The sequence below is a fragment of the Dendrobates tinctorius genome, unplaced genomic scaffold (genome assembly GCF_039654945.1).
Source record: "Dendrobates tinctorius isolate UK_male_01 unplaced genomic scaffold, ASM3965494v1 ptg000398l, whole genome shotgun sequence".
NCBI lineage: Eukaryota > Metazoa > Chordata > Amphibia > Anura > Dendrobatidae > Dendrobates > Dendrobates tinctorius.
Genome location: NW_027362064.1, coordinates 661,852 through 675,203, shown reverse-complemented (window position 1 = coordinate 675,203; position 13,352 = coordinate 661,852). Strand labels below are relative to the sequence as shown.

General features: G+C 43.2%; 1 protein-coding gene across 2 annotated transcripts in view; it reads right to left on the bottom strand.

Annotated features, from left to right (window-relative positions):
- Nucleotides 1-13,352, bottom strand: part of NME7 (NME/NM23 family member 7) — a 238,141-nt gene that overhangs the window by 185,085 nt on the left and 39,704 nt on the right. For both annotated transcript variants that reach the window (XM_073563790.1, XM_073563789.1), the window contains exon 2: nt 260-367. In XM_073563790.1, the coding sequence (XP_073419891.1) occupies nt 260-367 (108 nt within the window). The remainder of the gene's footprint in view (nt 1-259; nt 368-13,352) is intronic.

Below are 13,352 nucleotides of genomic sequence, written 5' to 3'. Positions count from 1 at the left end.
TATTTCTGTGGATTCTGCTGCGGTTTCACACCTTTAACATAGTAGAGGTGTGAAACCGCAGGGCAAAACCGCAGGCCAAACCGCAGCAAAACCGTAGGTCACTTTACCTGCGGTTTTACCTGTGTTTCCGCGCGGAAAAAAACGCAGCGGAATCCGCAACATGTGCACATAGCCTTAACAACACTTCAAAAGAGTAAGCATACTCAATATTGGCAGATGACTGGTAAAAGTGCTCCCCGTCACATCCCATAAAACTCACCATTTCCACAGAACCATCCTTGGGATAGTATAGGAGCTGGTAACGCCTCTGCAGAGCGGCATTTGGATCATACCATTCAGCGGTGAACACATATCTGTCTTCTTCACTCTATCAGCAAAACACGTATAGAAACCAGTTAGATCAGCAATGTCCATCATTAAGGAAAAGAGAAACTATATACATTTTTCTGTTGAACCAAAATTCGAAACCAGAGTCTGATTCTCATTAGTTGATAATCAGTAAATTTACATTGAAAATTGCTTGTGTCATTTTCAAGTTCTTTCAGTGACCATTGTGGCTTTTCTTACTTTAACAGAAAGCTTCCTACTATCTCTAGTTCCTTGTGTTATCTCGACATACTCGAAATGGCACAAAATGTCTGCCCTGCCGAGCCTAATAGCAGTTTTACATGAGACAGTCCAAGCCAGTGACAACCACCAATCCGATACATAAATCTTCGGTACTTTATGGACCTGTTTACACAGGCTAAATAAACATTGCACACGCACAGACAGATTGTAAATACGACCGTTCTGTGCACATAGACAATCATGTTACCGCCATCACATCTCCTATTTAGATGGGGCAATAAGGTGCCGATAATCAAGATTTTGTGTGCGCCCAAAAGTCATCACACCTAACCAAAAATTGATTGGCAGCCTGTTTAGAAGGGTTATTTCAGTTTAGTCGGAACGATTGTTACTACAAACACGCCTTGTTCTCCACCTACAATTGTTTATTCTGCTGTGACGTCTAACAATGCAGAAAAAAACATAATAGCAAACAGTCAGGTAAAAGTATATAAGAGAGGGAGCAAAAAAACAACAACTTGTATCATGCTAGTGCAAACCATAAAAAGAAAGTGCCTGGTTGGCTTGTCTGGCAAAGCCGCACTCCATCTGTAGCACCTGACCAAACAAGCATTTTAATCTTTGACGCTGACATCTTGCCGACTCCTTACAACGACCCGTAGTTCTCCATCTCTTCCCATCATAATTTCGATATAAACCACCGCAATTATTGACACCTTTGAAACCTCAGCATTTACTGTACCATAATAATGAAAGCATAGCCGTAATCTTCTGAATAAAAACAAAGTATAACATTACGGCTTCACCATTCTTATTTACATGGTGCAATGTTCTGCTGATAAGCACAAAATTCATCACACCGAACCAACAAGTGATTGCCGGCCTGTTGAAAAGGTGTTAATTTGGAATGACTGTTACTACAAATACTCCTCGATCCCTAGCCACAATTATAGTATATAATCCATATATAACATTAGCTAGCTTTGTTACAAAAAAAAAAAAAAAGGCAAAACATTTTTGTAAAGGTATATGGGACCTGGCTACATTGGTTACACAATGGTAATGTTACACTGCGCCCTTTAGCAAATATTCCCCAGACATCACTGATAATGTAGAAGTACACCACCATGTTAATATCTGGAAACAAATCAGGTTTGGATCTTTGCGTTCTCAAATATTTGTCCTATAGACTACAGATAATTTAGTATACAAGAGACAGAACTAAGAGGTCATCTACAGGACAAAGAGAGGAGACATGGCCACAAGTGCTCTTCGCCTGTCATGCACTGACCATCACCAGGCTATCCCTTTAACCTAGGACCGTGCTTCTCAACTGTAGGGCTGGACTCAGCAGTGTGGTGCCCATGAGGTGTGGGTAAGGCAGTTTTCAGAGAGGAGATTAGAAGCTGCACAGCCCTTTCCATTGCTACAGCAATCTCTAGTTTAAGCCTGAACCTAATTCGGCCCGCCGAAGGTTATTGTGTGGCCTGCAGGGGTGACTAGGAGACCCTTCTTTTTTATATTCAAACTAGATGGAGGCCCAATGCTATCGCATTGGGAGGGCAGTAATGTCACGATGGGTGCAGGCTTTGCAGTGTTGAGAATCTCTCCCCTCCATATGTGCTCACCCACATATCCACTCTCTCTTTCCCCATGTGCTGACTTCTCCCGTCTGTGCTCTCTTCTTTGACCTGTCTACCCCATGTGCTATCCCCCTTGTCTGCTGTCTATCCTTCCTGTGCTCTGTTCTCCCCTCATGTGCTGTCCCATTTGACCTGTCTCCCCCTGTGCTCTGTCTCTCTCACCCCTGTGTCTGACCATGTACAGAACATACCACATCTCCTGGGCAGGGGAGGAAGCAAAAGACAATACTGACATTACAGCAGGAGATCGCAGAGGATACATTTTGTGAGGTGAAATATAGTTTAAAAACAGTCAGTGAAATATTTTACCTCAAAAAATGAATCCTCTGTGATCCCCTGCTGTAATGTTAGTATTGTCTTTTGCTTCCTCCCCTGCCCAGGAGATGTGGTATGCTCCGCACACGGTCAGACACAGACAATTTTTATAATGAACTTTCATTCGTGGGAAAACCTCTTTAATGTGACCGGCTTCCTCTGCCTGTAGACAAGTCGCGCATCTGCCGCCAAAATCAGCCGAATGATTCACTGCGCCTGCCCAGAATTCGCGCAGGTGCAGTACGATGGTGTTCCGCTGGTAGTACCGTGCAAGAGGCTGCGTGAGTGTGACTGTGAGAGTGTGAATGTGTGAGAGTGTGAGTGTGTGTGAGTGTGGTGCGTACAGCATATAGAGTGTGTGTGGGTGGTGCGACGGTGTTCCACTGGTGGTACCGCGCAATAGGTTGGTACCAGCAGCAGTTTCCATATTGAGACACCCATCACTTGGGTTTTCCCAATATGGCGGTCATTGAACTTCCTCTGCTTGCAATTCTGGGATATGGTGACCTCTGGACAGAACAGGAAATGAAAACATTCCAAGTCAATTATATAAATAGATATATTCACGCCTGAAACACTAAGGCAGAGGATCGCTCGTCAGTCCTGGCCTCAACGTGCAGCGGCGTGATGAGGGTAGCACACGGCTGACGTCATCACACTACTGCCGGCAACTAAGAGGAGAAGAGGCTGTGCGGCCAATAGTAAGCGCACCATGAAGGAGACAAATATCAAATGCCTTATTATTGTGGATGAGGGGGAAGAGGTTTAATGTTACAGTGAGGACATATAATCCAGGTGAATAATGTGAAAGGAGGCATAGTGTTGCGAGAGGTAGTGGTGGGGGGTACTTTATTCAGACAGGTAGTCTGTGTGGGGGGAAATTTTGGAAAGGGGCAGTATGCGTGTGGGGATATTTTGGAGAAAGGCAGTCTGGAGACATATTTTGCATTGTGGGGGGGATATTTTGGAAAGGGACCGTGTGTGGGGTGGGTATTTTGGAGAGAGGAAGTGTGGGGGGGGATATTTTGGAGAGGGGTACTGTGTGTGAGAGGGATATTTTGGAAAGGGACGGTGTGGGGCGGGATAACTTTGAAAGGGGCAGCGTAAGGAGAAAGTTTTGGAGAGGGGCAGTGTACGGATGAGATTTTGCAGAGGGGCAGTGTGTAGGGGGGATATTCTGCAGAGAGGCAAAGTAGGAGGGATATTTTGAGCAGGAAGCACAGGCAATTATCAGGGGCACAGCATGGGAGATACAGTGACCCTAAAAATAAAAGTATCGGAAAGTGTTGCTGAAGACGGAGAAGAGGGAATTCTGCAGAGACGAGTTATGGGCATGAAATCTCATCATGGCATCTGTTGATGCATGGAGACAAAAGGGATGGTAAGAGCTTCAATCAGAAAAGATGCTGCCTATAAGGTACCTGGGTGCAAATGTCTATTTGTTATACTGCCTGGGTCTCATCAGTGCTGTGGTTCCTTTATGATCCACAGTCTCATTATTAACAACAACTCCCAGTATCTCCATCTCATTGTTAAAGGCATAATGGGAGTTGTAGGATCATGCGATAGTATTGTATATGGGGCTGACCTGACATTGCAATTGGTCATCGCTGTACTAAGCTTACTAATGTATTCATGTGCAAATAGTGGTTCTAGTGCTGCATTCATGTACTGGCGGTGGTTCTGGCACTGCATTCGTGTGTTGGTTCTGATCTTGTACACATGTAGCAATCTTTGGCATATTTGGCGACATTCTGCTCAGATTCTGCTTCAAAAACTAAGGGTAAGTTAGCGTATGTTCACCTTATTTTTTGGAGCAGAAACGGAGCAGGATCTCTCCAAAGCCTCCTCAAATATTCACAACTTGGTTCATGCTCACAATGAGCTTTTATTGCGTTTTACAGTACCATCAAAGTAGAAGGGATATATAGAAATATCATGTCCATACGCTTCTTTTTTACGCTGTGTAAACACACCCGTGGTGCAATGTTTCAATCCGCAGCATTTTAACTTGTGGGTACGCCGAGTTTTCTGTGCAAAATTTCCACATAGACTTAAATTAGATGTGGAAAATCCGCAAAACACTCATATCTGTTTTTAATGCCTTTACGCAGCGTATACGTATTACAAAAAGCATATATTTTTTATTTAAAGGGGTTTTCCCAAGAATAATGTACATTTTAATCAATAGATCTTGGAATAATAACAAGTTCCACAATTGGATTTGATGAAAAAAAAAAATGTTCCTGTGCAGAGATAATCTTATAAATGTGTCCCTGCTGTGCACTGTGTAATGGCCGCGTCTGACCGTGCATAAACATGGTCTGATCATACCACAGCTCCTGGGCAGGGGAGAAGCAAAAGAGCATACAGACAGAGCAGATTGGGATTGCATCTGATTCTTTTTGAAGAAAAATGGGCTGCATAGTCGAGTCGCCAGAAGAAAGACATTATTGCGTAAATGCCACAAAGTATCTCACCTACACTTCGCAAAACAGCACAGAGACAAGCCTCAATACATCTGGAACAAGGTAATTTGGAGTTATGAGACCAAAATTGAATTTTTTGGCCTCAACCATAAACGTTACATTTGGAGAGAGGTCAACAAGGCCAATGATGAAAGGAACACCATTCCTTCTGTAAAGCATGGAGGTGGATCGCTGATGTTTTGGGGGATATGTGAGCTACAAAGGCACAGGAAATTTGGTCAAGGTTGAAGGAAAGATGAATGCAGCACGTTATCAGCCAATACTGGAGGCAAATTTGCAATCATCAGCCCAGAAGCTGCGTATGGGACATACTTGGATGTTCCAACATGACAACGATCCAAAACACAAGGCCAAGTTGTCCTGTCATTGGCTATGGCAGAACAAAGTGAAGGTTCTGGAGCAGCCATATTAATCTCCTGACCTCAATATCATTGAGCCACTCTAGGGAGATCTCAAGTGCGTAGTTCATGCTAGACAGCCCAGGAATTTACAGGAACTGGAGGCTTTTTTGCCAAGAAGACTGGGCAGCTTTACCATCTGAGAAAATAAAGAACCTCATCCACAACTACCACAAAAGACTTCAAGCTGTCATTGATGTTAGAGAGGGCAATACACGGTATTAAGAAATGAGTAATGTGAACTTTTGATCTGGGTGATTTGGATGTTTTGAGTTGTCATTTTGATTTAAAAAGAAAAAACACAGCAGTTTGACAATAAATGGCTTCACCCAACCACTAACCATGAGTGGAGAACAAGTTTTGGTGTTATCATTCATATTCTCTGAAAAAAGGCCAAGAAAGCAAAAATTCTGCTGGGCTATGTAAACTTTTGAGCACAACTGTATGTTACTGATAATCACCAAGGATGACCATATACTTTAAAAGGCATGGGTAAATTCAATGGCCCTGTATTAAGATATAACACATTGTGGGGCTATAAACTTCTTGTGGCCTATCTGCAAATGATTGTTGGACATTTCTACAATGACTGGGAGGTGAGTGTGGGTTAAAAGGTTATTTAGCAGGAGGGAGTCAGCAGTCCTGGCAGCATTAAATAGTCAGGGAATGTGCAGCTCTGCGGCTGATTTCCATTACAGCTCAGCCGCTGCTGCAGACCGCTAACTATCCGAGCTGTGAAGAAATGCAAGATGGACATGAGGAGCACCACACTGAGGATACCCCTACATGACATGTATAGTCCTGCTTCTACCAAGACCCAGCTGGGGCAAACCAACCCAGCGTCTCATTATGTTCTCACTCTTCTCATTACATTTTATAGGCCTGTAAACAAGTCAGCAGACTTTGGTGCTTTGTACCTGTCTATTCTTACAAGCGTTGATTTTTATATACTATAGAACAAGAAGACATGCAGTTTAATGCAGACCTGACATAAAATCAGAAAAAGTACCGTAAACTTTATGTCTGTGTCACAAGACCTCAGCATAGGGCAGTCATATGAGCCAAGCCACAATTGGTAGAGTTCAGAGTTCCAATACATAAAAGGTTCCCGTTTTTTTAGCAACTTAATTAAGCATTCCCGTTATTTTTTTGATCATATAAACCTATGAAAATGTTAATGTAGTGGGTGTTCATATGGTCAGTGATCGATCTCTGGTTTCCAGCGTGGTTCTGGTCCTCTGCTGAGTCACGTGACGCCTCTCCTGTCTCGTTGGCTCACACCGCGCCTTATGTGATAGTCAGAAGTCGCTTTCCCACTGTACACTTAAAGAGCTTCAGAACAAGGCTCATACGACCGTAGATACTCTCATCCGAGAGAATCGGGTCGATTATGCTAACGACACTCTGATTAAAGACTGATCAGAGTTTGATCCAAGTGACAAGCTAGTGAGATCCGATTCTCTCAGATGACAAGACAGAGAACAAAGTTTCTGCTTCTTCTCCAGTCTGTGAGTTGGTAGAAATCCGACGGCACTTGGATGTCATCTGAGTGCAGTCCGATGCTTTCCACGCACCCATAGACTTGAATTGGTGACCGGCATCCGATTTCAGAGGGAAATCGCGATATGCTGCGATTTTTTTTTTTTTTCATTGACAGATTCTGCCACAGATTGAATAAGACTGGTCCGAGTCTTAACCCATAAAAAATTGGATTGCATGCATCCCATGTACATGTGAGCAAACGCTAAAAGCAACTTCCAGTTCACAAATAGACCCAGCGCTGGACACCGGAGAAGACAGAAATCATGAGTATATTAACACCACACAACACTACCATTACACAGGTTTAGGGAATAATGGGAGTGCTTCATTAAAGCAATTTAAGCCTGTACAATATACATAGGCTCTACTCACGGAAACCATAAAGCTGTACCAGATTTGCTGCAAGACAGATGTCACCAGCACACTATAGACCCCTGTGCCTCACAATGCGGTTTATTAGTTTTTTCCACCAAGAACTGCATCTTTAGAATAACCAGTCCAATGCCTGTGACCTCTGCCATTTAGCAAAATGAATGGATAGTTTTAACAGATGGCCGGGGTCACACTTGCGTGAAACTCGCACGAGTCTCGCATCTCAATACCCGGAAGCTGCACAGAAATACATGCAGCCGCACACTCCGATCTCGAGTGCCGGCGGCAATGTCGGGTATTGAGATGAGAGTCTCGTGCGAGTTCCTCGCAAGTGTGACCCCGGCCGAAGGGTCAATATGCGACAGTCCTCTCATTCTGCAGATCTATGGAGGTCCCACAGATACACCCCCCAGTCATACACTGATGGGCTATTTTAAAACCCTGTATATGCAGTGGGGGGAGGATTGGTGGACCCCTTATGCCCTTGCCTTGTACCGTGTCTGTCTTGAGAGCACTCTCAGCAGTCTAGTTTCTGGCCCTTGCCTTGTATTAGAAGCCATATTAGCTCTATACCTGCTCACACAACGGCAGGCCACAGAGTCTGTCTTGTCTGCATATAGTGCATCAAGTGCAATGTTACAGAGAGCCAGTACCCTTCCCTGTCATCGACAATGTGACTTATTCATGACAGATGCTAATCAAATGATCACTGGAGGTCTACCTCACGAGACACAAATTAATCCAGAGACCAAATGGCCAACAATTTGAGTTTTAGTGAGCACAAACAACCATCCCTCCTATATACAGCAGATAGAGCAGTGTTCACACATGCTCACTACTGCATTATTTTTAAACAGGATTCATAGAATTATAGAATGTTAGGGTTGGAAGGGACTTCAAGGGTCATTGTGTCCAACCCTCTGCTCAATGCAGGATTCACTAAACCATCTCAGACAGATGTCTGTCCAGCCTCTGTTTGAAGACTTCCATTGAAGGAGAACTCACCACCTCTTGTGGCAGCCTGTACCTCATTGATCACCCTCATTGTCAAAGTTTTTTCTTATATTTAATCTGTATCTTCTCCCTTTCAGTTTCATCCCATTGCTTCTCGGGTTTCCATGTGCAAATGAGAAAAAGGATGACCCCTCTATACTGTGACATCCCTTTAGATATTAGTAGACAGCTATTAAGTCTCCTCTTAGCCTTTTTTTGCAAGCTAAATATTCCCAGTTCCTTTAACCAGTCCTTGTAGTACATACTTTGCAGTCCTCTCACCATTCTGGTATCTGTTCCCTGAACTTGCTGAAGTTTTTCAATGTCTTTTTAAAATGTGGTTCCCAAAACTGAACACAGTATTCCAGATGAGGTCTGACCAAGGAGATAATTACTTCACTTGATCCAGGGTCTATGCTTCTTTTAATACATCCTAGATCTGTGTTGGTCGTTTTGCTGCTGCATCACACTGTTGACTGAGGTGCATCCTGTGATCTATTAGTAAACCCAAGTTTTTCACACGTGCTGTTGCTTAGTTCAATTCCTCCCATTTTGTAGATGTCATTTTCTTTTTTCTTGCCCAGATGTAGAATCTTGCATTCCTCCCTGTTAAATCCCATTTTATTAGTCGCTGCCCATTGTTCAAGCTTATCTAGATCCTTCTGAATAATTCTCTGTCTTGTCTGTCTTGTGTTAGCTATCCCAACTAGCTTTGCATCGTCTGTATAGTTTATTACTTTACTTTCAGTTCCCTTGTCTAGCTCATTTATAAAAATGTTAAACAACACTGGGGCCGTGACTGAGCTTTGTAGTACCTCACTTGAAACACTCTTCCAATTGGATGTGCAACCATTTTTTACCACTGAGTACGATCACGGAGCCAGTTATGAATCCACCTAACCGCAGCCTTGTCAACTCCATACATGGTCATTTGTTCAATAAGGATAGTATGAGATACTTTATGAAATGCTTCAATTATCACATATCTAATTGATGATATGTGTTGTATACAGTCTACATAGTGGAAAACTATCGGGATCCGTAAGCCAAAACTGTGTCTCAAACAAGCATTATAGTAACTGAAAATAGTACAGCGCGAGAACGCAGAGGTTTAATGGTATAACCATGGAAATATATCTTAGAAATGCATTCTTCACCACTAATCAGCTAGTAACCTTCAACCGGTTGATACCAGGGAGTGTCAGAAATAAGTAGCTTGCATGAATGTTCCAAAGTGCATATTACAGGGTGCATTGTAAGAACATAATGAACTCAGAAATGTATTACCTTTACAGGCAGAATATATAATGGGTAGCTGCAACTATCTTAATGAGAAATAAAAGTACGCAGTAGTAAAATAGGAAAGCAGTAGATTCCGGTTTTACATATATTGTTATGATAAATGTCTAAAATATTTTTTTTAGGTAAAGTATTATTAATGATTAACATGTGAACTCCTAGGACATAGTTAAAATCCAATAACAGAAGGTTCAGCGGGATCAGTAGTTCCCATACTGTCCAAACAGGTCACTAAAGGAACAAAAATCTGCAGCTACTATACATTTCGCTGTGTTTGCATCTCCAAAGGTGTCCACATTTTCAGATATCAGGTCTTGGCAGATCCACTCCCAGCTTGTGCTCCACACAAGTGTGTCGGACCGGGGTGCCAAAAGTCCAACCAGCAACACTGATTCTGGAGGTCCACCTACAGCTATACTCAAATATGACCTGGTCCCACTGGGAAGGTACTAATGTTTTTTGTAAACAGTTCTGATCCTTAGTGGTCATAAAAGTAGCTTAAAAGGAGATAGTCTAAGGCTGGTTTCAGATTTGAGGACGGCAAAGCTGCGTTTAGGCGATGCGGCGACCTGCGGCTAACGCAACATGGTGCAATTTGTTGCGGTCGCCGCATCGTCAAAAAGACGCACGCGAACGCATCCGCACGGCTTGCGTACCCAATGTTAAAGATAGGTACACAGGCCGCATGCAGACGTAGGCGGAGCTGAACGGAGGAGGTGTGGCAGTGGGTGGAGCTTCACAGAGGATCCCCGCAGCCCTGCCGAACGCTAGTGTGAAACTAGCCTAAGCAAAACTATGCTTTGAAGTAAATGCAACTCCATTTAGGACTGGTTGTCCATATGTGGTCAAAAAAACCATTTTGAGGCACAGTAGTACAAAGCTCAGAAGGGAAAGACCGCCATATTGTAGTGCAGATTTTGCTGTTATGGCTTGAGGGTGCCGTGTCACACTGGCAGAGCCCCTGAGGTGACAGAACAGCAGAACCCCCAATAACTGACCCTATTGTACAAACTACACCTCAATGAATTCATATAAGGGTGCAGTGATCATATTGACACCACAGGAGCGTCACAGAATCCTATACCATTGGACAGTGAAGAAAGAAAAATTACATTTTTTTCACAAAAATGTTGTTTTAGCCCCTGATATTCCATTTTCACACAGGGCTGTGCAGTACTGCTTAGCCACAGGGCGAGAATCAGGAGGGACGGAGCTTTGATTAATTCTTGGAACAATTTACTAGAATAGTTTTCGGATTCCATATACAGAGGCCCCAAGTTCCAGATCAGCAGAATCCTTCTCAAGTGATCCTATTTTGGAAATTACACCCCTCTGGGAATTTGTTTCTAGAAAACACCCATGGAGTCAAAATCGTCACTACACCTGTTGTTAAAGGTATTTGCAAACAAAAAAGAAACTCAGAGTATCAAACACCATATATAAATCGTATTAAATTTATTAAATATATTCATGAATATTGATTACATTATAAAAAGTTATATACCGTAAACAAATTAGCGATCTGAAGGACACAAGACATAAAGTCCAACACAGTTACAATAGCAATAGATCGGGAATAATGAGATGATATAAAATATCTTGTAGCAACACTTGCTATTATAACACTCCACTAGTATCAAACATATGATAGAAGCATCTATATGCCACTCTGGGAACATTGGCGCATTCCTGTTGATTGCTGCTGTGTGTCGCTGGGGCTCGGATCACTTATGTGATTCTTGTGGTTCTTTGTGATTCTTGGCGGTGACCCTCAGGTTGCGTCATGCTGGGAGATAAAGGTTGCTATGGTGCCAGTTGCCCCGTGAACCTGTGCGCATGCCCATGACGCGTATGGGCGGGAGTGTTTTTCCTGGCGTCCATGGTGTGGCGTGTGAGACTCGGGTTGCCATGTTTGCGGCTTGGGTGCTTGCGCACCACACTGGAGGCCGGGAGGGACGTCACATCCGGCCCTGCGTGTGTCATTTACATGCGCCGCTCACTATGTTCATGACGTTATGGGTGGGAATAACTGTTCTTGTGCCTGTGGTATGAGTGAGATGATGGTTGCTATGGTAGCAGCGCGGTCATGTGCGCACTCTATTAGAGACCGGGAAGTTATGTTTAATCCGGCCCTGCGTGACTCATCTATATGCGCCGCTCATTATACCATGAATTGGTACAGCTGTATGGGATATATATATATATATATATATATATATATATATATATACACTCACTGGCCACTTTATTAGGTACACTTGTCCAACTGTGTGTTAAGACTTAATTTCTAATCAGCCAATCACATGGCGGCAACTCAGTGCATTTAGGCATGTAGACATGGTCAAGACAATCTCCTGCAGTTCAAACCAAGCATCAGTATGGGGAAGAAAGGTGATTTGAGTGCCTTTGAACGTGGCATGATTGTTGGTGCCAGAAGGGCTGGTCTGAGAATTTCAGAAACTGCTGATCTACTGGGATTTTCACGCACAACCATCTCTAGGGTTTACAGAGAATGGTCCGAAAAAGAAAAAAAATCCAGTGAGCGGCAGTTCTGTGGCCGGAAATGCCATGTTGATGCCAGAGGTCAGAGGAGAATGGGCAGACTGGTTCGAGCTGATAGAAAGGCAACAGTGACTCAAATTGCCACCCGTTACAACCAAGGTAGGCAGAAGAGCATCTCTGAACGCACAGTGCGTCGAACTTTGAGGCAGATGGGCTACAGCAGCAGAAGACCACACTGGGTACCACTCCTCTCAGCTAAGAACAGGAAACTGAGGCTAAAATTTGCACAAGCTCATCGAAATTGGACAGTAGAAGATTGGAAAAACGTTGCCTGGTCTGATGAGTCTCGATTTCTGCTGCGACATTCGGATGGTAGGGTCAGAATTTGGCGTAAACAACATGAAAGCATGGATCCATCCTGCCTTGTATCAACGGTTCAGGCTGGTGGTGGTGGTGTCATGGTGTGGGGAATTTTTTCTGGGCACTCTTTGGGCCCCTTGGTACCAATTGAGCATCGTTGCAACGCCACAGCCTACCTGAGTATTGTTGCTGACCATGTCCATCCCTTTATGACCACAATGTACCCAACATCTGATGGCTACTTTCAGCAGGATAATGCGCCATGTCATAAAGCTCGAATCATCTCAGATTGGTTTCTTGAACATGACAATGAGTTTACTGTACTCAAATGGCCTCCTCAGTCACCAGATCTCAATCCAATAGAGCATCTTTGGGATGTGGTGGAACGGGAGATTCGCATCAGGGATGTGCAGCCGACAAATCTGCGCCAACTGTGTGATGCCATCATGTCAATATGGTCCAAAATCTCTGAGGAATGCTTCCAGCACCTTGTTGAATCTCTGCCACGAAGAATTGAGGCAGTTCTGAAGGCAAAAGGGGGTCCAACCCCTTACTAGCATGGTGTACCTAATAAAGTGGCCAGTGAGTGTATATATATATATATATATATATATATATATATATATATATATATATATTTATATATATTTATACACACACAGTCATATGTTAAAGTTTGGGCACCCCTATTAATGTTAACCTTTTTTCTTTATAACAATTTTGGTTTTTGCAACAGCTATTTCCGTTTCATATATCTAATAACTGATGGACTCAGTTATATTTCTGGATTCAAATGAGGTTTATTGTACTAACAGAAAATGTGCAATCTGCATTTAAACAAAATTTGACTGGTGCAAAAGTATGGGCAC